We start from the raw sequence: 23,674 nt of genomic DNA on the forward strand, positions 1-23,674 counted from the left end.
CAAGCAAGCAGTTAAAATTCTGCATTGATAATTTATTGCATACTTGGATGTGAAAGGAAATAATTATTACCTATGGGAGTTCAGTTCCCAAGGAAGAATTGCCCTGGCATGAAATTCAAGATCAAGATTCTGTGTCCCATCAGTTAGATTTCCTTCTGTAGAGCTCCTCTGAGCTTTAAGGACATTTCTGTTAGTTTTAATAAAGATTGCACAGCTTCCTAGTTTCTGTCAAAATTACTGTCAGTAAAATAAATTGCAAATATGCAGTCTTGCAGAACACGTGCCTTTACAGAAAAATGGACGAAGGACAGAGGAAAGAAAATTACTATGGAAAATGCTTGTGCTTTGGAGTTCCTTTAGATATCAGCTAATGATCAGTTTACTAGAGAAAATGTCAAGGATTTTCAAAAGCAAAAAATGGTTTAAAAATAATCTTTACCCAAACCAATGTAATAGGCAAAATCCACTGGGAAATTTTTCTAGTTTGATTCAAAATTTTTTGACATCCTTGGTTTTTTTTTTTTCCTTTAAGGAAGGAAATTTCATCTGCTGCTACAGGATTTTAAGAAATTATTAATAAAAAAAGTTCAAGATTAAGTGAAGAAAAGAGTGAACCAGGGGGTTTAGAAAACTGCTGGAGTCAGGAAACAAAATGTGCAGTCCTTTGGGCAGTAGCTCTGGGATTGGTTGCGCATAGTTTGAGATGCACACTTTGATCCATTCAAATTGTTTGAATGAGGCATTGAAAATACAAACTAGAACTTTCCACTATGGAAAAATTATTTTACCAAGTACAGAACATAAGGAGAAAGACTGGTTATTTGTTCTTTAGTTTATTATATGCCTGAATTTTAATGACCCTGTTAATTGCATTCAAGGAAGGTGTTTAAAGGAAAGTAGCCTGGCTATTAAACCAAAAGGTTTGTATCATTGTATACTTAGGCCTGTGGGCTTGGTGAAGTATTTTAAGAGTTTTAAATGGTTATTTTTCATGAAATCATGTACCACCTCTTATATTAAGCAGTGAATGTCTGGACCATGGAGGAGTCATTAGCAAAAATTCTTCTTGATCTAAAGGGAACTGGATTGCAATTTATCCTTGCCACAAGGAATTTTTACATTGAAAAATCCTTTTTTATTGTAATTAGCAGAAAGTTTCTTCAGAGGTTTCAGTAGCTGTATAAATTAGACTGTATGTACTGTTTCAAGGCAATGAACATTTAAGAAAACTAAGTAAATAGATTTTGGCTCTTGACTCATTCTTCAGTTAAGTAGCCCCTGTGGGCTCGTAATGAGAGCCAAGACTCTGAAATATGATTATATTATGTGAATTTAATAGTCCAAAGAAGTATTACTGCAGAGTAGCTTTCTATTTTTTATTTTCTGATTATTTGTACAATGTATAAAAGTTTATATGATACAGTCTACTAATGATATATTTCTAAAAAGGTCTGAAGGAGCAGAAGTGTCAAAAGAGATTGTAAAAGGGCACAGAATGAAAGAGCAGGAACATCTTAAATTCAGTAATTATTCTTTTTGTGTAGAAAATAGTACACGGGTAATAGGTAACCAAATAAATCCTACTTTCATAATGAAATATGCCACTGTTACTTTAGATAGTGAAAACTAAGGCTTTTAAAATTTCTGTATGAAAGTTAGTTTTTATGGAAATACTACCATCTCAAGCAATGTGTAGTGGTTTGATTATAATTAACTAATCACATAATGAGTCTGACACGTTCATAAAAATAAGACCTGAAAACATCTTAATGATAACACAGGAGATATATAGACATATAAATCGTATAAATAAGAGGAATCCAAAAGATGAGATAGGTAAGAGAAATTACAAAGTGTTGAACTGTTTTCTTTGACTTATAAATATAGTCTTGCTACAAATAGCTAGATTCATTTTCTGTTATTTCTTTCTTTAATTATTTCTTTATTCATGTGTTGTGTGTCTTTTTGTTTCTTATGGTGTTTTGTGGTGGTGTTTTCCTCTTTGTTGTTTTATTTCAATTTGGAGTAGGTTGCCAACCTCAAAGCTTTTCTTCGTGTTCAAGTACCTCCTGAATACCACAGTGGTAATCTAATAGGCAAAGTATGTATCCCTTTAAATCTGCTTTCTGTTTAATAGATATGCCATTCTTTCACTGTGTTTCTAGATGTGTAAACATGAATAAGGATGATTTAAGAATAGTGCTTGGCAGGATCTTTCCTTCAAGGTGATTGGAGTACTCCTTGCAAGCTAGATCCCAGAAATTTAGTGTTTGTGTTGTGATAATCTCTTCCCAGTCTTTATACAAAAATTACTGCATTTATTCAGCTTTGGAAGAGGAAGTATTTTTTGGAAGTTTATCATATCTTAGTCACTGTGGTGGGTTGATCGTGGCTGGATGCCAGGCACCCACCAGAGCTACTCTCTCACTCCCCTCTGCAGCCAGACAGGAGAGAGAAATTAGAACAGAGGGTTCATGAGTTAAAGGCTGGGAGAGATCACTCACTAAAACTGTTATGGGCAAATCAGCCTTGAGTTAGAGATATTAATTGAATTTATTAGTAATAAAATCAGAGTATGATAATAAGAAGTACCTGGCCTCTCCCGCAGCGCCCCCTCTCCAAGCTCTACTTCCTATCCCAGCAATACAGGGAGACAGGAATGGGGGTTATGGTCAGTTGATCACAGGTGGTTTCTCCCACTGCTCAGGAGAGAAGTAATTTCCAGTGTGCGGTCCCTCCCACGGGAGACAGTTCTCCATGAGCTTCACAAACGTGAGTCCATCCCTCCAGCAGCAGCTCTCCACAAACTGCTGCAACATGGGTCATTCTTCCATGAGGTGCAGTCCTTCAGGCACAGCCTGCTCCATCCATCATGAGTCCCTCATGGGGTCACAAGTCCTATCAGGAAACCTGCTCCAGTCTGGACTCCTCTCTCTACAGGTGTGCAGGTCCCTGCCAGGAGCCCACACCAGCACAAGATTCAAATGGGGTCACAGCCTCCTCTTAGACATCCACCTGCTCTGGTGTGGGGCTCCTCCATGGGCTGCAGGTAGATTTCTGCATTCCTGTGATCCTCCATGGACTGCAGGGGCACAGCTGCTTCTCCACGGTCTTTACCATGGGCTCCAGGGGAATCTCAGCTCCAGCATCTGAGCACCTCCTGCCCCTCCTTCTCACTGCCCTTGGTGTCTGCAGAGTTGTTCCTCTCATATTGTCTCACTCCACTTGTCTGTGACTGCAGTTACATCTGTGCAATAACTTTTTTCCTTCTCCTTAAATCTGTTATCACAGAAGAGCTACCATCATTTCTAGTTGGCCCAGCCTTGGCCAGCAGCACATCTGTCTTGGAGCTGGCTGGCATTGCCTCTGCTGGACATGGAGGAAGTTTCCAGCAGCTTCCCACAGAAGCCACTTCTGTAGCCCCCAAGGCTCTCCCACTACAAAAACCTGGCCATGCAAATCCAGTACTTGCCTATATGGCAAGATGGATAGGAATGTGATGTCACAGAAAATCCTAACACTTGAGACAACAGTGAGTTAAATTACCTGAACACTCAGGAGTTTGTGATCTCTTGGATTCAATGCAGTTCCTTTTATATTACTTTCTGTATTTTCCTTCTAACTGCTCAATGAGGGGGAGTAAACATTCTTGATACTTGAGTGAGTGGCAAAATTAATAGCATGGCTCAAGTAAAATAATTGTGCTATTAGCTTGGCAGGCATAATTCCCTCCTTGAAAGTGCAGAAATTTTTACTCAACCTTATTTACTTGGGAGAAAACCTACCTTTAATTCAAGTGTAGCATCTCTGTCACAAAGTGACAGTTGCACCAGAATAACTTTACCAGTACAATTTAAAAAACGTGTTTATATTAAGGTCAAAAGTTTACTTTTAACAGCATTAAAAAAATATTTGGAAAATATTTTAAGTCAAAAATCACTCTACATTTGGCCTGGCTTCCCTAGAGCCTAAAAATGGCCTCTGTGTGCCTCACTCTTTCAGCCTCTCAGCAAAGGCATGGCTTTCTGCTTAATTTCTTTAACTATTTCACCTGAAGAACAGGCCCTTTCTCAACTTATTTGCATTTATTTTCTGGTGTTTTCTTTTTTTTTTTAATGTTCTTAAATTTGTGGCTTGTTTTGTGATTTTAAAATATTGTGATTAAATACAAAAGTTTCAGTGCTGGCATACATTAAACACTGGAAGATGAGCTATTCATAGTTTTGAGGTTTTTCTTCAGTCTGCTTGGCTGTAATTTTTAACTTAAAATTTCCCAAAATCAGACAATTGAAATACCCTAGTTTCTAATCCTGAAATTAACCAACTCATCATATAGTCTTGATAAGCTATGAAGTTATAATTCTATTACAATTGATAAGTAATAGTTTATAGATATTACATGTATGTGTATACGTATGCAGGTAGGGTTGCTACATACATACTTTACATATACATAAACCATTTATACATTATCATTAAAAAGCAATAGTTGGTGTATGACAAGACAGTAATTTTCAAAATTGTTGGCTTTTTGTATCAGAGACCAGCATCCTGAACAGAAAGTCAGAAAAAGCAAGGGTGATATGTTCAGCCATCTCTAATTCTTGTTAGCATAAGAAAAGTAGATGGACTGGTTTTTTACATAATGAAGATAGGAAAGGCTTTCCTAGGCCACACAGTCTATATTAAAGGGTTTTATAATTTATTATATGTAAAAATTGTACAGAAGAAGCTAGACGACAGGAGCATTTATTTGCATAGATTTCACTATGCAAAAGGAGACAAGAAATCTAAGTTAAATAGATGATACTTTGGCTGGATAACAGTACAGTGTTTGAGGATAAGATTAATACAGTATTAATCACGTATTTCATTCATTAATCACAGTATTTCACATGTGTAATTAATTTTTTCCTGAAAATTTCATTGCTTTTTCAATAGATAACTGCAGCTTTTTGCATCTCAAGATACATTAACGTTTCAAATTAGATGGGCTTTTTTCATTGCAGGAAGAACTAATTTGCTGTTAAAGGTTTGAGAATAGACTTTATAGACAAGCAGCTTTTGTGTTGCAGTGAACTTACTGTTTATTTGAATAAACCTGAGACAAAACTGTGCTACCATAATGCTGGCTTGGGTGGCAGTTTTTCTGAGTTTTTTGTTGGGAAATAAAGATCACAATCCAACAGAATTATATTGTTACAACTGGGATAATTTAAATTAGGGTTTGTAAGGAAGGAATATGACTTGATCTTTATGTGCTAGAAAGAATTTAAAATTCTAAATCCTCACTCAGATCAGCAAGAGGATGTACTGATACATTTTTTATTTGTCATTTTAGTAACTGCACGCTGTACATTTTTAAGTTCCTGTGAACAGTCTGTTTCTCCTGTCTAGTTTACTAATACATTGAAAAATGTGCCATCTTCATATCCATTCTTTTCATGACGTCAGCCTTCTCCCATTGTTCAAGGTGACTATAAATGGCTATGGCTTTTCTACATGCTTAGAGAATGTGAAGAAAGGACAGGTCTGATTTTGCTGTACATGTTCAGTGCTGAGATGTCTCCAATACAGTGTTACAATTGATCATGGCAGGTGTGTCATGTTGACCTCTGCCTCAGTGCTCCCATCTAGTTATTCTCAAATGTAAAGTTCACCTTTCTTTTAAGCAGAGTTGTCATAGCTGGAATGGGCTACAGGTGCTTCTCCCAGCTGTGGAAGCCTTCACAGTGGTCTGATTTCTGGGGTCTTGCTCAGGGGCTGAAAACTCTGAACTTGCTGTTTTTGGGCTCTGAAGGGCCATTTCTTGTGTCCTCACACATTTTAGCCCCGTGATTGTATTGACTCATTTTATGTGGCATATTAAGTTTTTTGGGGGTTTTACTTCTAGAATTTTATGTTACAAGTCCTACAAAGTCTATCACAAAACATTTCAAAGTTTTGCGGTTTGGCTGTTTAGGCTTTTGATGGTAGCATGCAGCAGATGTTTTGTAGGCTGCTCTGGATTAAACATCTCTATAAAGTCCTTCCAGTGTCTATGTTTCTTTATTTCTCTCCTTTTGGAGAGCTCTGCATCATATCTTTCCTAGCACAGGGTGAGCTTAGAGAATGCAAGTACGTCTCTGAAGCCAAAAATGTGGGAACAGAACATCAGCTGGTAACTGTCAGACCCTACTAGGGTCCATTCATTGCATTAAAAGGAAAGATTGAACAGTTTTGTTGTATTGTCTCTTAACAAACCTGGACCCTTATTCATCAACTTTGTTAATATTTGTAACTTTTCCACACAAATTTCCTTGAATTTAATGCTTGCAAATCTTGTGTTAAACAGTTCACTAAAGCTTCTTACACACCACCCCTACTCTAGCTGTTTTTTCTGTCATCAGAAGATTCTGTGTATACACAAATATAGTTCCACTTTCATTTGTTTTCTAAACTCTTCCTGTTTTTATTTTAGGCTTCAAGTGGCAATTATTATTTTATTCCATACATTGTCACACCTTGTGCTGACTACTTTTGCTGTGAAAGTGATGCCCAACGAAGAGCCTCTGAGTACATGCAGCCCAACTGGGACAATATCCTGGGGCCATTTTGTGTCCCACTGGTGGACAAGTTCCTCAGCCTTCTCAAGGATGTCCATGTTACATCATGGTAATGTTACAACACCGTATGGTTCCAGAACCTTTGATAGTCACTTTTTGATATTTTGAAAAAAGAAGGTACAGAATTTCTAGTAGCATTGATTATCAATTTTTTATTTTTCACTGCATTTAATGTAGTGTTAAAAGAAGTTGACAATTTTACTGCTTTTTGTATTCCTGGCCCGCAGTTGTTGCAGTTAACTAACCATGTTGTGCTAGAATTTGATTTGTAGTTACTTTCCAGAAAGCAAAGGCAGTCCTTACGGGTAAGATAAAGTGCTTAAGTTTTACAGTGTATAAGGTCATAGTAGGAGCTAAACTCATAGATTCTTCATAGAGTTCAAAGCCAAAACCTGTCCTTTTCTGTCATCAGATAAAATATATACATGGTAGCAATGGGCATTCAGTTGTAATTCTCATGTTTTGTTTTTATTTATAAATATTAACCTTCCAGTGCCACTTAATAAACAAGATACTGCTTAGACATTCCTGAAAGGGACTGTTGGTGTTTTGAGAGTTGGGGCTGGAGAAGGAGATCTTTCTTTCTCAGTTGCTCACTCTGTATTCTGCAGCTATTTCTGTTTTGTATGTATTTCTGAAAACACTTATAGAGACTGAGTTTCTGGTTTTTCATTTTCCGAATGTCTGAAGCATGAGGTAGCACCAAGGGCCCTTGGATTTGTTTCCTCATTGCCATCCCACCCAAGTGAAAGGCTTGTCTAAAAAACTGCTATTTTTTTGTGGTCCCATCCTTGCAATCCCGTGGATGACCCTCCTGTGACATCCTGCCCTGAAGGGGAAGGGAGCACCCAAGATTCCTAGATGCTTGTGGTTGAAAGGAATGACAAAAGTCAGAGGGTCTGCAAAAGTTTTTATTAGTAAACTATACACTTGTCATGGAAACTGGTGTTTTAATGCTAGTGTAAGGCATGGCAGAGGGTTTTGGATAAAGGGTGTAGGGTGAAAGAGAAGAGAGAAAGAAAGAGATAAATTAAAGAGGGGCAGAGAGGAGGAAAGAAAGAGAGTTTGCCCATCCTGGCTCCAGTCTCAATCCAGCTGGGGTTTCCATGGTCCTGGGATGCATATGCAGAGCCAGCACCCTGGATTTTCTGGGGAATTTTTCTTTTTTTATAAATAAGTTTTCTCTGCACTAGAGATCAGTTTCTCACTGTGTATGCAAATTAGTTACGTGCAGTCTGTTCTTGTAGATCTTTCTGGAAATGGGTTTGAAGTCTTTGGGGGTTACTGGGTGCCTTGATCCCACCTTACAGTCCACGCCTGCTCTCTGCCTCGTTTCTGTGCTTGCACTGTATGAGGCTGTGCTTGCCAGTAGTGCTTACTGTGACCTTGTTGCTTTGATTATAATGTGTATGAAACAGAGAACTTAATTTTCTTTGCTATGTGTAGGGCTTATGCTAAGCAAGGTTTAGTACTTTGAAAGACTCATTTGTAAACAAGAAGGCACTTGTATGCACTGGAGTATCTGTCAGGTAGCACCTGCTAAGTTCCAAATTAGACACTCTATGACATGCTTCAGGATAAATTTACCCCCTAAGTAGCTTGTTGAGGCCATTCATACTTGTCATGCTGACAATATATATATTATTTTTTAATTTACAAAAGTGCTGATGTTGGATTGTGCACTGATATTAGCAAATAAGATGCACTTACTGGAGGCTTTTAAAGAGATCCTGCCCACATTATGTATTATGTTCATCAAAGAGATTGCAACTAAATCAGCTTTTGTTGGCTTGTTTTTTGTTTTAGTTTCTGTGTTGGAAAGTCTCCTTCCAACTTCCATGATAAAATAATATACCTCCTCTTTACATCACACTGGTGTTTCTTCTCTGTGTCACTTTATTATCTCAGATGCAGCCTTCTTTATGATACAAAGTGCCACATCTGTCAGCAATGGGGCAAAGAAATGCTTCAGTTTTCCTGTGTTGGTAAAATTACCTCACAATCCTGGTTATAAGCATATTGATACATAGCCCTACAGTCTGAGGTGGGGCAAGGTGGAATATTTGTAAGTTGTTATTGAAAATGTGGAAACATTTGATGTGGACCTCACTCTGAGGAAATGATACTTTTTATTAAAAATTTTACTTTTTGTTAGAAGCATAGCCGTGTTTCATTAAAAAAAAGTCTTAACAGTCTTCTTCCCCTATGTCTAACTTCTATTTCTTTAGTGCCTATTATAAAGAAACACTGCTAAATGACATTAGAAAAGCTAGAGAGAAGTACCAAGGAGATGAACTGGCTAAGGAGCTGGCCAGGATTAAGCTTCGTATGGATAATACTGAAGTGCTGACTTCTGACATTGTCATAAACCTGCTTCTTTCTTACAGAGACATTCAGGTATGTGCTTAAAGTCTGAGGTGGATTATTTTACTGTGCAATTTTGACTCTTGTTTGTTCTCCTGTGCTTCTTTGTTTGATAAGCAGTGATTCAAAGCTGAAATGGGAGCAGTTGTTACATTGTGTAAGTTTGGCTTGTCTGTTGGGCAGTTTAGGGGGATAGAGACTCTTACTTATTTTGTCTGTGAACAAGAGACTCAGGTGACTTCCCAAGGTCTCTCCCTTTGCTTTTAGTAATTTTTAACTTCCTTAAAAAGAAAAAGAGCAAAAATCCCTACTGAAACAAGATGCTTTCCTTGCTCTCCTCTCCCCTACCTTTTCTCCTTCCCCCCATAAAATTAAATATATTTAGAAATTAAAAAAATGCATTTATTGTGACCATTGTATTGGCTAGAGATGCCCAAACTGAGAACTATAATTCAATGAAACATTAATTTGCTTTTAAAATCTAACTGCACCATTTTTACTTGTTTTAATTTTTTAAAATAAATTCTGCTTTTGCTAAAGCAGCTGGTTTTCCAAATTGGCAGTCTGTGTGTTTAACATCCATTTTCAAATAGAATTTCAACCATTCTATAGATTTTTTTTTGTCCCATCAGGAGCTAAGTTGGTTATTTCTTGTGAATAAATGAGTTGTGAGAGTAATGGGTGACCACATCGTTCTTCATTACCAAACCTTCCATTCTGAAATGCATATTTTCCTTACAGCACTTTATCCAACTTCATTTGGATTGGCTCTAATAATCATGAAAACTCTCCCTTGAGAAATGTACTCATATAAAAACATGTTTTGAACGAAAGGTTTCAGTAACACAAGGCCCTTTGAAATGTCAGTAAATTGGCCTCTGCAGCACTGTAGATGTGGGTTACCCCTGAGAAACAAATGAGTGCACAAGTGGCTGATGTACTTCAGGGACAGCTGTGGTTGAGTCCACAATGACCTGGTGAGGTGTCATTCACCAGAAGATCTTAATAAAGCCTGAAAAAAGCCAGACTTGTCATCTCTTCTTCTGGTGCTGGGAGAATGATTGATGACACTGACTAGAGGGATGCAGTAGTTTGGGCATCGTGGTGAGGAAGAGGCAGGCACTGACAAGGATAGACAAAATCCCTGTGTGTTCCTACACAGCCTGTGTGGCTGTTTCTCTTATGAACAGTCACCTGAGAAGCTGTGATACAATACATATGATCATGATATGTTTTAGCTTAGTGATGCTTTCTTCCTTTCAGTTTATTCTATTTCAATCCTTTTTATTGTTTTACATTTCATACCAGGACTATGACGCTATGGTGAAGCTGGTAGAAACACTAGAAATGCTTCCTACCTGTGACCTGGCTGATCAACACAACATTAAGTTTCATTATGCTTTTGCATTGAATCGGTAAGGGTGATTGATTGAAGTTGTTTCATTTTATTGCTGTTCCATATGGGTTTATATGTAAATTTATAGTGCAGATAATATCAAATTCCCTTCTCTTTCTGCATACATTCATCACAGTCATCTCTCCTTAATGCCATATTTACTGTGCACCAGGACAGTTTGTAACTTTTGAAATTGTTGTTTTCCAACAACCATTGTTTTGTCAACAACTAGGAGAGAGTGGATCTGTTCCAAAGGCCACCTGACTAACTGCAGAAGACTCCAGTGATACCAAGGCGTTCTTGGTCAGTCTGAGATTATACAATCTGAGTCACTGATTATTCTGAATGTCTTCAAATGTTTAGTGTGATAGAGTTAGGACTTATTTATTAAAGTAATAGCTAAAAAGCACTGCTTGATCCACGAATACACATTCATGATAGAGTTCCTTGGAAGGCTGGATGGTCATCAGGGCCTGCAGGCACATCATTACTTCAGGAAACACTGAAATATTATTGAACTCTTACAGTTAGGTGCAGACTTTTGTAGTACCTATGTATGATAATTACTCAGTTTCTAAAGAATTTGCAAAATACACATTCATGATAGAGTTCCTTGGATGGTCATCAGGGCCTGCAGGCACATCATTACTTCAGGAAACACTGAAATATTATTGAACTCTTACAGTTAGGTGCAGACTTTTGTAGTACCTATGTATGATAATTACTCAGTTTCTAAAGAATTTGCATTGGGATTGTCAGAGAAAATAGATCTTATGCAAATGAAATCACATGTAATAATAAAAGTAACTGGCTAGATGAGATCCACATACTATTAAAGATTGTGACCTAGCTAACTGAAGCTAAACTAAATTAGCTAGCTAATTGTGAATTAGCTAACTAAAAATCAGCATTTGACAACATCAGGATGGCATTAATTGAAGAGATTAAGAACTTAATAATAGATCTGGAAATGCTGTTCCTATGGCATTTTCTGGAAAATGGTAATAAATCTGGTCCTGTCTGACAGTTTAATCTGACACAAGAGTAAACATTAAACTATTGCTCATAAAAATACTGCATATGGATTTAGCCTTATTTTTAAGAACTTTTAAAAGTTATTTCAGGAATTTGACTCAAAATGTTTAAATTTGCCAGTAAGAATAATGCTAGAATCGTGCCTTGTCCTTAGGTAATGTCTTAATGTAATCAGTTTTTTAAACTTACTCATTTAGATGTGCATAACAAAATTGGCAAGCTCCTTTACTGTCTTGGTCTTCAAATTCTTTGTATTTTGAGCAGCATGTGAAATCCCTGCCATTAAATCTTCTGTTTTGACAATGCCAATAGCACCCTGGTAAGACAAGATAAAATTAATTGCTCATGAACTTGCTTTGCCTGTCAACAGCTTTCGTTAAAATTATTATTAGCCCAATCCAGCATGATACTTCTTGTTTTCTTTTGGGAACTATTTAAGCATTTCTACAGAAAAGGCTTTCAGAAATAAATGACTGGTTTTTCATTGGAAAGAATGCGGAATTTAGCTTCTACAGATGTTTTTGCCTTCTTCAAACAAAATAATGGACAAAACTCAAAAGCTGAGATTTAAACATTTTTTAGCAAGTCCACTTAGTTCAAAATGACCCCTAAAATGTTGCATTTAGCATCTTACATGCATGAAAACTTTGAATACCTAATTTTGTCTGTTTTAAAACCAAATTATTTCTAGTGATTTCTATCAGAAGCTATCTTTAAAATAAAGAACTATATTTTCAGTTCATATTCTTTTAATTTCAACATACAGAACAGTATTAATGTTGATAAGTACAACTGATTGAGCCCACCAGGAAAAACAAAAATAAATCATATGCAGAACAGAATTAGCAGCTGTAAGAATATGTGACTCTGCAGAATGTTAGTGTGTGCTTAATTTCATTAAAAAGTATACTAGAACTGTGATCCAGAGAGAGTAATTAGTTTATTTCCTCTTGGACTGTGTAACTGAGTTCTCCTGGCCGTTGGTGTCACTTGCATTGTCAAGTCAGTGGCTCTAGTGCTGCACAGAGCCAGCACCATGGCAGAGGGGCTGCAGGGCTGGTTCTGGGCACCTCAGGGCTCTGCTGCTGCAGCAGCTGGGCACAAGACGAGTTGAAGCAGAGCTGTGTAAGTCCAGGTTAACAAGTAGTGCTAAGGACAGCAGTGTTTCACTTTAGGGTCTGTGCCATTCCGGCCTAGCTGCATGTCCTCTGCCTCAGAGCCTGGGTCTGACCTGGTTTGGATCATGAGCAAAGCAAGCCTGGGCCTCACTGATGGGTACTGTGCAGACAGGTGCTGCCATGTGTAGGGCAGGGAGACTCTTCCATGCTGATTTCTGGAGCCCTGATTCATGTGGGAGGTGTTTCAGCACAGCCCCTCTCCTGGATTGCTGTCTTCCTCTCTGGCTGCCATTTCAGAGTAGAACTGAGAGCATCTTGGATTTGTCATCTCCCATGTCTGTTATCACGGGCTAACAATGGATGTTTGCAGTGGCAGGCTTGTGCTTGTTTCCAGGCCTGGGCAATCTGAATACATCACCATCCTAGGGTGATGGAGCAATGGGCTATTGCTTTTCCAGTGTCTTAAGCTAAATAATTTGGATGTAACATCGGAACAGAGCAGACAGTGCTCTCTTCTGTACAGACACAGGCTGGTTTAAGACATTGTTCCTTGTTGCCTCCCAGGTGACATGTAAGTCTGATTGTATCTTGATTTAGACATCTTTAGGTATAAGTTCAGTCCAAATGTGCAACATGAGTATTTCCAATATTTGTATTTGCAGCTGTGGTATGAAGTAAGATGCTGTGCAATTGGGGCTGGGTGTTCCAGATGTGGATGGCTGTTTGTTTCAGTCCATGGTACACCTTGGCGGGGAGGCAAGCACTGTGTAAGGACAATTTTCTAATTGGTCTTATTTACCAGAGCTGGAGTTATAATGTCCTGGAAACTTGCAAAGAGGCCCAAGGGTATGCCAAAATCTGTTAAAAACAGAGTGGACTTTAAAACCAAACCCAGTACTGGAATGAGGCCAGAACTGTGAAAATTTTAGTCTCTTTCCAGGGCACTTCTGTCTTCCTTTATATTAAAGATGAGGACAGCTGCAGTCACTATTATTTAACTCAGCATGCTGTGTTTTAACAAGCAACATATTCCAGTACCATAATAAAAGAAGGCAATTTACAAGTGAAGGGTGTAATAGGGTGCAAGTAGAAAATCACTAGTAATTGTGAATAATATTAGTAATTGTGAATAATAGTAGCCACAGAAAATTGTTTCCATTGATAAGCACTGGGGTATTTAGAATGTTCTGTTCTGTGATTACTCAAATTTAGTAAAAAAACATGTTGTGGGCCTCCTCTTTTTATATGCCTGGCTTTCATTAAGTACCTGAAGTGTATATGAGGGAGGGAAAAAAGCTAGTTTTTTTCTTTGTCATATCTCTCTGGAGGCTTGCAAATTTAGTTCTTGTCAAAGCCTAATTTAGGGTCTTGCTTTCCTCATTCACTGTTTCAAATATTGAAGATTCTACAAGCACATTACATCCTCAGTGAAATGTATCTTAACTCAAAAATCAATCTCTGGTTATAAGTGAGAATGCAAGTGTACTAACTCTAATTAAAATGAGTTCTCATATTTCTTAATTATTAAGATTTTTTTTAAAATGTTTCTGCTGTCATTAAGACACAAAATTAAAAGGAAAGCAGATGTGTATGCCCATGAGAAAATACTTTCCATTAATACAATAGTTTTTTGTCATATGTAGTCTTCCCCATCTAGCTAGATAGAAAAAAAAATATACAGGGGAAGATGTGAACAAATCGTTGAGGAAAAAAAAGATTACAGCACCTGTTACCAACAGAGTGAGCTAATTCTTGTCCCAGTGAAATACATGCTGTTCCTGTTGACTTTGTTGGGCAAAGGCCTGGTTCACTGAGTGTAGTTCTGGCTCTGTAACCATGCCAATTCTTTAAAGCTGGTAAAACTAGTCTGTGAAGCAGGAAGATTTTTGTGTGTGTGTGTTTAGGTATATTTAAAACTAGGTCTCTTTTTAAAGACTGGAGTGTAGAGAAAGATTTGCTATCAAGAGGATGGATTTGGAGAGCAAGAAAGGAGCTATGATATCAAAGAGAGAGAAAAAAACCCTACTTTTTACTGAGTGTTCCAGGTGCTATTCCAGGTAAGATACTGTGATAGGAGTTTTTTGCCCTGCATAATAATTCAGGGAGGTAAAGGAGGAGTGGATAGTTGGCTAGGACAGGGAGGCAGATGCAAGAGGCTTGTGTAGACCAGGGAAGTGGGAAGACTGCTTCTGTGATTGAAGAAACGTGGTAGAGTCAGCAGACAGATAAACCGTGTGGCAAAACTGCAAGTGAGCAAGCTGGCAAATGAGCAAGTGAATCAGCCAGCAGTTTCTGCAGGGTTTGGTTGAACCAAGCTGGCAGCAGAACACTGGCACGAATTTCGAGGAAGTGATTAGAGGCTGTAAAGGTGCCCTGCAGGACAACTTTTGTTTTAGGATAAAGAATTCCTATGTAGCCATTTCTGTCTGAAAAACCTTAGTTTATTGAAGGTTTCTTCATACAGAAATGATTCTGTGTCATTGGTCATTCCCTCAATTTGAAGTTTTTTTCCCCTAATCCTGATGGTTCAGTTTCCTTTTTAAATAAAACTTAAAACTGTACACAGTACTGACAATTAATGTGCTGGGTATTTGTAAAAGACATCATGATTTTACAGTTTTAATTTTTATTTCTTGTCCATTTTCTTTGAATTCCTAGCATTGTGCCTGGGGACACTTGGCAGTGTTTTATTGAGATCTATGATATTTTCATAATTGCCCTAGTTTTTGGAAGTAACTCACAGATCTCTTTCTTAACTGGCAGCAGTTTCTGCTGCTGTCATGTTCAGATAATGTAGATTCATTATCTCTGTTTGGTTTCTCTGCAAGTTCTCACAAAGTAACAATTGCAGTAAGAGGACTAACATGTGCTAACAAAGAAAGCAGTAAGAAAGAAAAAGTAGTTTTATGAAACACTTTCCAAGGGATTTTTAATATAGTTTCTAAATAAATTGTAGTAGTACTCCTTTTTCTTACCTCATTGACCAATAAAAGTGTATTTTGAAAGAAATTTCAGATTGTGAGTTCTAATTCTAAAAACTGTGCCCCCTAAACCCCCAAAAAATATGAAAAATAGCTCATATTTTCACTGGGTGAATATGCAAACTTCTTTAAGGTAGGACATATCTTCTTCCAGATGTGAGAGAGTTTAACAGATTGTGTGTTGAAGAGCACCATTGAAAAAATGCCTATTTCAAAATTCTATTTCATTCCTAAAGTTGACTTGTTTGTGTGGTACCGTGAGGGACATTTGTATTTCAGTTCAAGATGGCCTGTAAGCACCAAGGAGCAGTAAAATAACGTGGTAGGGTCATTTTTGTAGCTGCCTATTGAGATTCTGCTGTGGCTTATAAAACTTCATATTCAGGGGATATTCTTTGCAAATCTCACCTGGTGTACCAAGTTAATCCATAAAGATAACATTTTCTGCTTTCCTTCTCATGCCTGTGCATCATCATGCACAGTATTTCAGCTTTCCCTGTTCAGAGAGGCTGTGGCATCTCCATCCTTGCAGCTTTTGAGACACAGCCAAGGCTGCCATGGTCTTGTGCTGGGCCGTGGACCTGCTGTGAGAGGGAGATTCTATTAGATGACCTCCAGCAGTCCTTTATGACATGTTTTTTTGTGATTTGTTCTAGTGTGGCTTTAAATGGGGGATGGGGAGCGTGGGGAAGCTAACATAGCTGAGATTGGTTTAAAAAAAATCAAAGTCAGTGCTAAACCTTAAGGATTTAAGGTAATCTCTTCTACTCTATTGATAACACCACAGATCTGTATTAAGGCACCTTGAAACAAATGATGAGCTGTCAGGCATGCAGACCTGACAAAGTGTGGGGTCTGAAATAAGAAATGAAAATCTGTCTTGGTCAAGCGTAACAGGTTCTGCATATTATCCAGCAGAATGTTTTCATACTGACTTCAGAGAACTTGCTTGGAGCTTATGTGATCTTTTATGTTGTTCGGGTTTTTTTCTTTGTTTGCCCCCTCTTTTTGGGATTTAGAAGCTGAGAATTTCCTAAATTTGTAAATTATCATAATTGGTGTATGGGTTTTGTATTACTCAATGGGCATTGAATTCTGCTGCAGTGAAAAATAGGGTCTAATATAAAGACACCTAAACTGATTATTGTTTAAATTATATCCTGTTAGATGAGTGTATACTTGTCATGTGCTAAATTTTGTTGAATTTAATTATTTTTAACAATACTTTTTTCCTTATAAGAGAGAGGGATCTTTCATTTTAAGTTCTCTAATACAGTGTTTATTTAGGGCTTGGTCCTTTGTGATACTCTCCTAGTATTGTATTTGGTGTGTACAGGTTCATCCTTTGAAGACCAGAGATTGTAATCTGCACAGTGTCCCATTTTAAGCAGTGTCTTGATTTGTACATTGTATTTTTTTCTTTAGTTATGCTTTTTTCAATCAGTACCTAACACCTCTTAATATCAACATTAATAAATAACCTATTTCACAGAAGGAAAACTTGAGTCAAGTCTGGGAAAGCAGTGATTTTTATATTTTCTGTTTCCATGCTAAAGTGGAACATTAGGTTTTAGGTGTGCATTTCTTATGTTTTCGAGAAGAGCTCAGAACACAAACCAACTTTTATGGTCACTATACAAGACCAGGGAACTACTGGACTTATAATATCAGGGCTTAATCTTGTTCTAAACTCTGTTTACTCAATTTTCTGTGCTTTAATGTACCCAACAGTACCCAACAGTAAAGCTTGGGTACTCCTAGTGAAAGAATCTGGTTTGACCAGAAGAAGTTTGGTTAGAGCATGCTGACCTGTGCAATGGATTTACTCCCACAGTTTTTACCTCCTCTTTATTTTTTGTAAAAGTGAAAAAAGATACCAACTTTCTCCTTATGTGCTGATTACAGAAGTTAATATGAAGAAAAAAGACTTCAAAATATTAAAGTACTTGCTGTGAAAGTTTATGCTCTGCCAGTGACATCAAAGGCAGGATAAAGCCTTCACAACCAGCTACAAAGCTGTTTAATCTCATTAGATGTTCTCCCTCACCTAGCATGCACAGAAGCCTGAATTTTGCTACAGATGTGCTGTTACTGGTCTTATTGCATCAGCTGGTTACCTAAGGAACAGAGTCTCTTTACAGTAAATATTAATCCTTTTGGGGCATGCAAGTAATACATTTACCAGAAACCATTATCTGCTACTGGTATTGCTGACAAAGTACTCATAGTCCTTGTAGATGGATACCTAGGTGTTCATGGGTACCTAGGTGGGGATTGGAAAATTGTAAACAGTTCTAAAAAGGGGTTGGTAAATATTTTAAATCTCTCTGGTGATGAAAAAAAGTGTTGAAGAGGCTATTAAACTCTTCAGCTGTGTTTGCATTGCTCTTGTAAATAGACATTGTTGTTTGTTCTAAGTGACTTTTTGCAGTGAATATTGAATTCTGAACTTAGAAAAACAGCAGGGTAAATGGAGGCCAAAAATATGACTGATAATAATAAGGAATGGAAATGCTATTTAATCACCATTTTCTTATTAATACAATTGTTAAATGTTTGTCAAAACATGCTGTGTCACAGCTGTCTGTTTTTCAAATACTTTTCTAATCTGAAGAATTTTAATTAAGAAATACAGTTCAATTTCACCCTACTATTCTTGTTGGAGTTCAAAGGCCTCCATACTGAGCTCTGCCATTCTTTTGGATAAGATTGGATTGACCTGGCTTCTCCTGCAATTAGTTGGTATTTTGTGGTATTGTTTCTGGATTCTCTGGATACAAGATTACAAATCTTGGATATAGCTGAATGATCTGTCACACTGAATGCTGAAAATGGCCATTTTTGTTAAGTGTTGTCAGGAATGAACACTAAACAGGCAGGATGTTCTCATTGCAGGAGGTTCAGAGTGTGCTTGTGTACACAGGAAGGGATCAAATTAGATGGCAGATTTTTGTCAAAGAGTAGTTCTGGGTTTGCATCAGTTCTTGTGTGACCTACATGTAGAGACCAATGACAGGAGAGTGAATTTGGGTTTTATCAATCAACCAACAATCATTCATCAGTCTAAATAAAGTCAAGAGTGTCAGTTTAAATAAAGTCAAGAGTGTGTACAGTAATGATGGGATAGATGAAGGATAGATACTGTTCTCCCATCTTGAAGTTACTGTTTCAGGTCTCATGTATTATTCTCTGTATTTGATTTCAGAAGAAATAATGCAGGTGACAGAGAGAAGGCACTACAAGTTATGCTTCAAGTCCTGCAGACATGTGATCACCCTGCTCCAGACATGTTTTGCTTATGTGGGAGGATCTACAAGGATATGTTTCTTGATTCTGACTGTAAAGATACCAACAGTCGAGATCATTCCATTGAATGGTAACAAAAAAAAAATCTGTTTAAAAGCACTTTCAGACTTTTAACTTCTGGATATGAAAAGCAGGACTGTAACAATTAGAAGATCAGTTGTTCCACTTACCTCTGTTTTTCAGGGTCCTGTTTGAGTAAGTGGTTTTCTGAGCATCAGATCTTTGTATATGTATTTCATTGCTTCTCTTTATAAACTCTCCTGGAAATTGAATGATGCACTTTATTGGGAGGGGTGTTGACTAACTTGTGTCTTTATTGAGGAAATATATAATTGATGTGTCTTAAGGCCAAAATGAAATACAAGTGGAGTTAGGTTAGTCCTCTGTGCAAGGATGGTTTCCATGCTGGATCCCCAGGAAATGCAATGATCTACTGTATATAAGGAATAACAGTGATAAACTTTGTTATAAATTTTCTTAAGAGATTAAGGTATGCATATGCACACAGGGTCTCACTGACATAATGTTCATAATAGGTGTGTTTGTATAATCATACCTCTGAGTACAATAATTTTAGCAATGTGGGTTTGAACTGTAATTGTGCAATATTCTCTCTCACCACCTCTTTTCCCCCCATGCAACATGGATGGGTAGCAGTGAACTTGCAAGCTTCAGGTGGATCTCTTGATCCTGCACCAGCTAGTGGCAGGCATTCAGCCTGTGTCAGCTGTGTCTTAGTTACCTTTAAAGAATATGAAGCTTTAAAACAAAGGGTTTGGGGCCATTGGTGCCAACTAGCCATATAATCCTTACAGTAAATCAATAGCTTTAAATACCTACCAAAACTTTGTTACTAATATTTCAGTTCTTCTAAACAATGAGATGTGAGTTCTTGACTCTTCTCTGCAGGTACCGCAAAGGATTTGAACTCCAGCCAACTCTCTATTCTGGAATTAACCTTGCAGTTTTGCTGCTTGTTGCAGGACAACAGTTTGAAAGCTCAATGGAACTGAGAAAAATAGGTAAATAGCACAGTGCCACAGACAAGTTTTCTGCCTCTCTTCCTATGAAGAAAACAAAATACTTGCGGTGATGGGTTGCATAGACAGAAAAGACAGTTCAGGCTTTTTCGTGGTGGGTCCTGGATGGCAGTCTAAAGCACAGGGATCTCAAAGGCATATTTTCCTTCTGGTTGCCTTGCAGCAGCTTTCTGGTATCTTGGCCCATCTAAAGGGCCCCAGAGACTGGAGAACAACAAAGGACCAACTTCAGCACCATCTGTAAACTGCCTTTACTGCACCACAGAGATTATCCCATTGCAGAGCCAACAGGGCACAAAACCAGGACGAGACAGTGTGGCCTAGTTCTCCTCAGAAATGCCAGGAAAGGGTTTCTGTTGTCACTGAGCTGAGAGATCCACAAGAAGTATTGTCTGGAAGGACCTACCAGGAGAGTTACTTGTTGTCTACCTAGAGTCAGTTACATCTTCCATGTATGTGCTAACTAAAACACATCACTTTACATTTACAGAGAAATCCTGTAATAGAAACAGATATGCAGATCCTCCTTGGGAAATGATAGTTGAACATATTTGGAAGCTGGTCTTGTCTGAAATGCATATTTGAGCCTTAAATGTTAAGAATGCAAAGGCATCTTTAAATAATTTCTCTGACCCTGCTCTGGGGTGGACTTGTGTGATCCTCTAGCCATGGATCTCTTGAAGTAAGTACAGATGAGGACAAAGATTTGTGCATCTTACACTGAGAATCAGGAGACAGATAGCCTAGACAGGAAGTAAAAGAGGTTTTTCAGCCCTGTGTAGTAGAAGTTCTGTACTGGAGGTATGATTTGCAGATCCTTCTTCTATATTGTGCAATGTTGTTTCTTGGGGAAAACTTACTCCTTTATTTTCATTGGTAATACTTAATCAAGTCTTAAATTAGTCTTTTACTGATCAGCTTACCAGTAAAAAACGCAAAAGAGTGTTTTACTGATAGAAAATTGTGGTTTCCAATTAAAATTTTACAGGTGTACGGTTAAACAGTTTATTGGGAAGAAAAGGAAGCCTAGAAAAAATGAACAATTACTGGGATGTGGGACAGTTCTTCAGTGTGAGCATGCTGGCAAATGATGTTGGTAAAGCAGTACAAGCAGCAGAGAAGCTTTTTAAGCTGAAACCTCCAGTGTGGTATGTGAAGAAGGCTGTTGCTCAAGTACTAAACTATGGGGAAATACACAAATTTAAAAGATCTTGCACTGGATAACGTAACTGGATTTTTCCATCTTAGATTGTTTGCAACTCTGACTTTATGCTCTGTTTTTTTTATTATGAGAAGGAAGGGGGAAGGTGAGAAATTAAGTTACCCAACATTGTCAGGTTATATCCCATTGAAGCACATACTTTATAAGAAAGAATTTGCATATTAGTAATGATTCCTTGTGAAGCAATTGTGAAAAATTGTGAAACCATTGTTTTCAGAGTTAAGATAGCTGCTGCTTCCCTCCACCATCTTCTTGTTCATCATATCCTGTCTAATCCCCATGTAACTACTTGTGTAACTATACCCATTTGCAAAAAGCTATTGTTCATGAACACCCATGTGAGCTTATGACTCAAGGCTTTGTCTAAACTTGCTATTCTTTCCAGAAATCTGTAAAAATCAACACTACCATTTCCACTGTGGTAGCTTTTAAGACACATTTCATTTTGGATGTCTAAGTCAGTTAAGTGGTTTAAGAATCTGGTTGAATTTTGTTTTCTCTTTGTTAACTCACTAATTCAATACATTCTAGGTACTTGAAATCATTAGTTCAGAATCTGATGTTAATTCAGCGTTTCAAGAAACTCACCATAGAACATTCTCCTAAACAAGAAAGATTGGCTTTCTGGCTAGATATAATTTTTGAGGCAACGAAAGAAACAACTAATGGACTGAGATTTCCAGTAAGATGTTATGTCCAAAAAAGTTTTGTATGTTTTATGTTTCTGGATAGGATATTACAAGAATTGGAAGACTCTAAACGTAATACTTGAAAACTTAACTGCCTGTTGTTTCACTGCATGAACCAAACCCCTGTATTTTCTTAATCTTTATGCTATAAAAAAATTAACCCGTCACCCTAAAAGCATTCTAAGAAATACTTGTAAGTCTCCTATAACAGATTATGATACTGCTATTCTATTGTTCATAAGAAAACAGACTGTTCCTGCCTTGTCTTGGCCTCCTGTCTCCTTTGAAAATTTTTTAGGTCTTACTTCAAAATTACCTTTTGTTTATATCTGAGCATCTGAAGATACTGTAGTGTATTAACTGGTTTATTAAGGAAAAATGCTCTCTGTCTTCAGGTTTTGGTGATAGAACCAACTAAAGTCTACCAGCCTGCCTATGTTTCAATCAACAGTGAAGCAGATGAGAGCTCTCTGTCTTTGTGGCATGTCTCTCCCCCTGAAATGGTAAAACTGTCAACAAGTTTATTAAATGTACTGATTCATTTTACATAAAGTAATTTTTTGCATGTAGATTTTGGAGCACTCTACAATAATTTTAAATTTGCTACATTTCTGTGAAGCCCAAGCCTCAGTGTCTCTTGTGCAGACACAAAAGTTTGTTTTACAGAGAAAGTAAAAGGAGTGACTATGGTTAGAAATCAAGTGGTTCTGATGTCATTCAGATTTAACTTATCTTGACCATGTCTCTTAGAAGTGCACGGGTTATTTGGTCTGCTCATAATATTTCTCATTAGAATTCTGTGATTTTAGTTACGATGCAGATCAAAGATTAAAAGTAAAAATAAAGCCCAGAATTGTGTTCAATGTTTTAGGCATTTTTAACCTTTTACAACTGTAATATTTGAAACTAGAAGAAATGGCCTGTGACAAGTAAGTGTCAAGAAATAAAATATTTGGTGTCTTGGATTATTGGATAAGGCACAGGGGATTAAGAAAGGAGTAGGTACAGTTATGGACAGTGTCAGCTCTTAAAAATGACAAAATATTTTAGCTTCACATTGAAGGACTTGAAATCTGCAATGTATTTTGCCACACTTTCTTAGTATTAGAACAACATAGATGGAGAATAGACCAAAAGCATAGAGAGACAAAGTGTGGAAAAGAAGCATGGAGCAGGACAAGTCCACATAATTACCTGGATCTGTGAACAATTTTTCCAGTACATTTTTCTGCTTCACTGTTTCAGCTGAATGCGTGTGACACAACTTTGCTTTATGGAGCAAACTTTTTCTGCATATCTGACATTGCTAAAAAAGATCCAGCTTGTAGCTATAATTAGATTTATGAAGGGCTGCAGTCCTAGACACAGGTTGTCCTTCCTCTGTTTTCCCTCCAGTGTGTTCCCTGGGCCAAAGCTGTTGGCTCAAAACCTCTTAGGGAGACAGGTAGATGTGCCTTTCCCTTTGAGCCTAGATAAGATTAGGGCATAGTCTGTTCCATGTTTAATGTGATATGTAAATGTATTGCATCAAAACATAATGTTTGGTAAATTGTGCTGCGCAACTTACTCTTCAGGCTGAATTTGTATGAGGAAATGTGGTCTTTGCTTCCACCCTGTGCCATTTCTATTCATTTTTTCTTGAAATGAAGTAAAATAGCAATATATAAGTTACTTACCCATGTATTACTCTTATTTCAAAATATGGGGGGAATAAAGAAAGAGAGAGAGAAAGGTTTTCCAACATGTCTCTCTGTTTTACTTACCATGTTGTGACTTTGTTTTCAATAGTAAGTCAAGGTTAAACTGTGATTCATTTTATCCCTTTGTTCTTTACAGAAACAGATTCATGAATGGAATTTCACAGCTTCTTCCATTAGGGGAATAAGGTTGGTATGCTAGTAAACAGTTGAGTGTCTTT

At 37.4% G+C, this 23,674-nt stretch overlaps 1 protein-coding gene across 5 annotated transcripts in view; it reads left to right on the plus strand.

Annotated features, from left to right (window-relative positions):
* The window catches only part of MAP3K15 (mitogen-activated protein kinase kinase kinase 15), an 82,089-nt gene that overhangs the window by 32,207 nt on the left and 26,208 nt on the right, over positions 1-23,674 (plus strand). For 2 of the 5 annotated variants that reach the window (XM_039714056.1, XM_039714053.1), the window contains 9 exons: positions 6,461-6,654; positions 8,834-9,002; positions 10,278-10,384; positions 18,705-18,875; positions 19,715-19,827; positions 20,834-20,993; positions 21,599-21,749; positions 22,152-22,259; positions 23,593-23,642. In XM_039714056.1, coding sequence (XP_039569990.1) covers positions 6,461-6,654; positions 8,834-9,002; positions 10,278-10,384; positions 18,705-18,875; positions 19,715-19,827; positions 20,834-20,993; positions 21,599-21,749; positions 22,152-22,259; positions 23,593-23,642 — 1,223 coding nt within the window. Of the gene's footprint in view, positions 1-2,026; positions 2,102-3,291; positions 3,533-6,460; positions 6,655-8,833; positions 9,003-10,277; positions 10,385-18,704; positions 18,876-19,714; positions 19,828-20,833; positions 20,994-21,598; positions 21,750-22,151; positions 22,260-23,592; positions 23,643-23,674 lie in introns of those variants that run through there. The other 3 variants (XM_039714054.1, XM_039714052.1, XM_039714055.1) reach the window with 3 other exon arrangements.

The sequence above is a fragment of the Passer montanus genome, unplaced genomic scaffold (assembly GCF_014805655.1).
Source record: "Passer montanus isolate IOZ18808 unplaced genomic scaffold, ASM1480565v1 scaffold3, whole genome shotgun sequence".
NCBI classification, from domain to species: domain Eukaryota; kingdom Metazoa; phylum Chordata; class Aves; order Passeriformes; family Passeridae; genus Passer; species Passer montanus.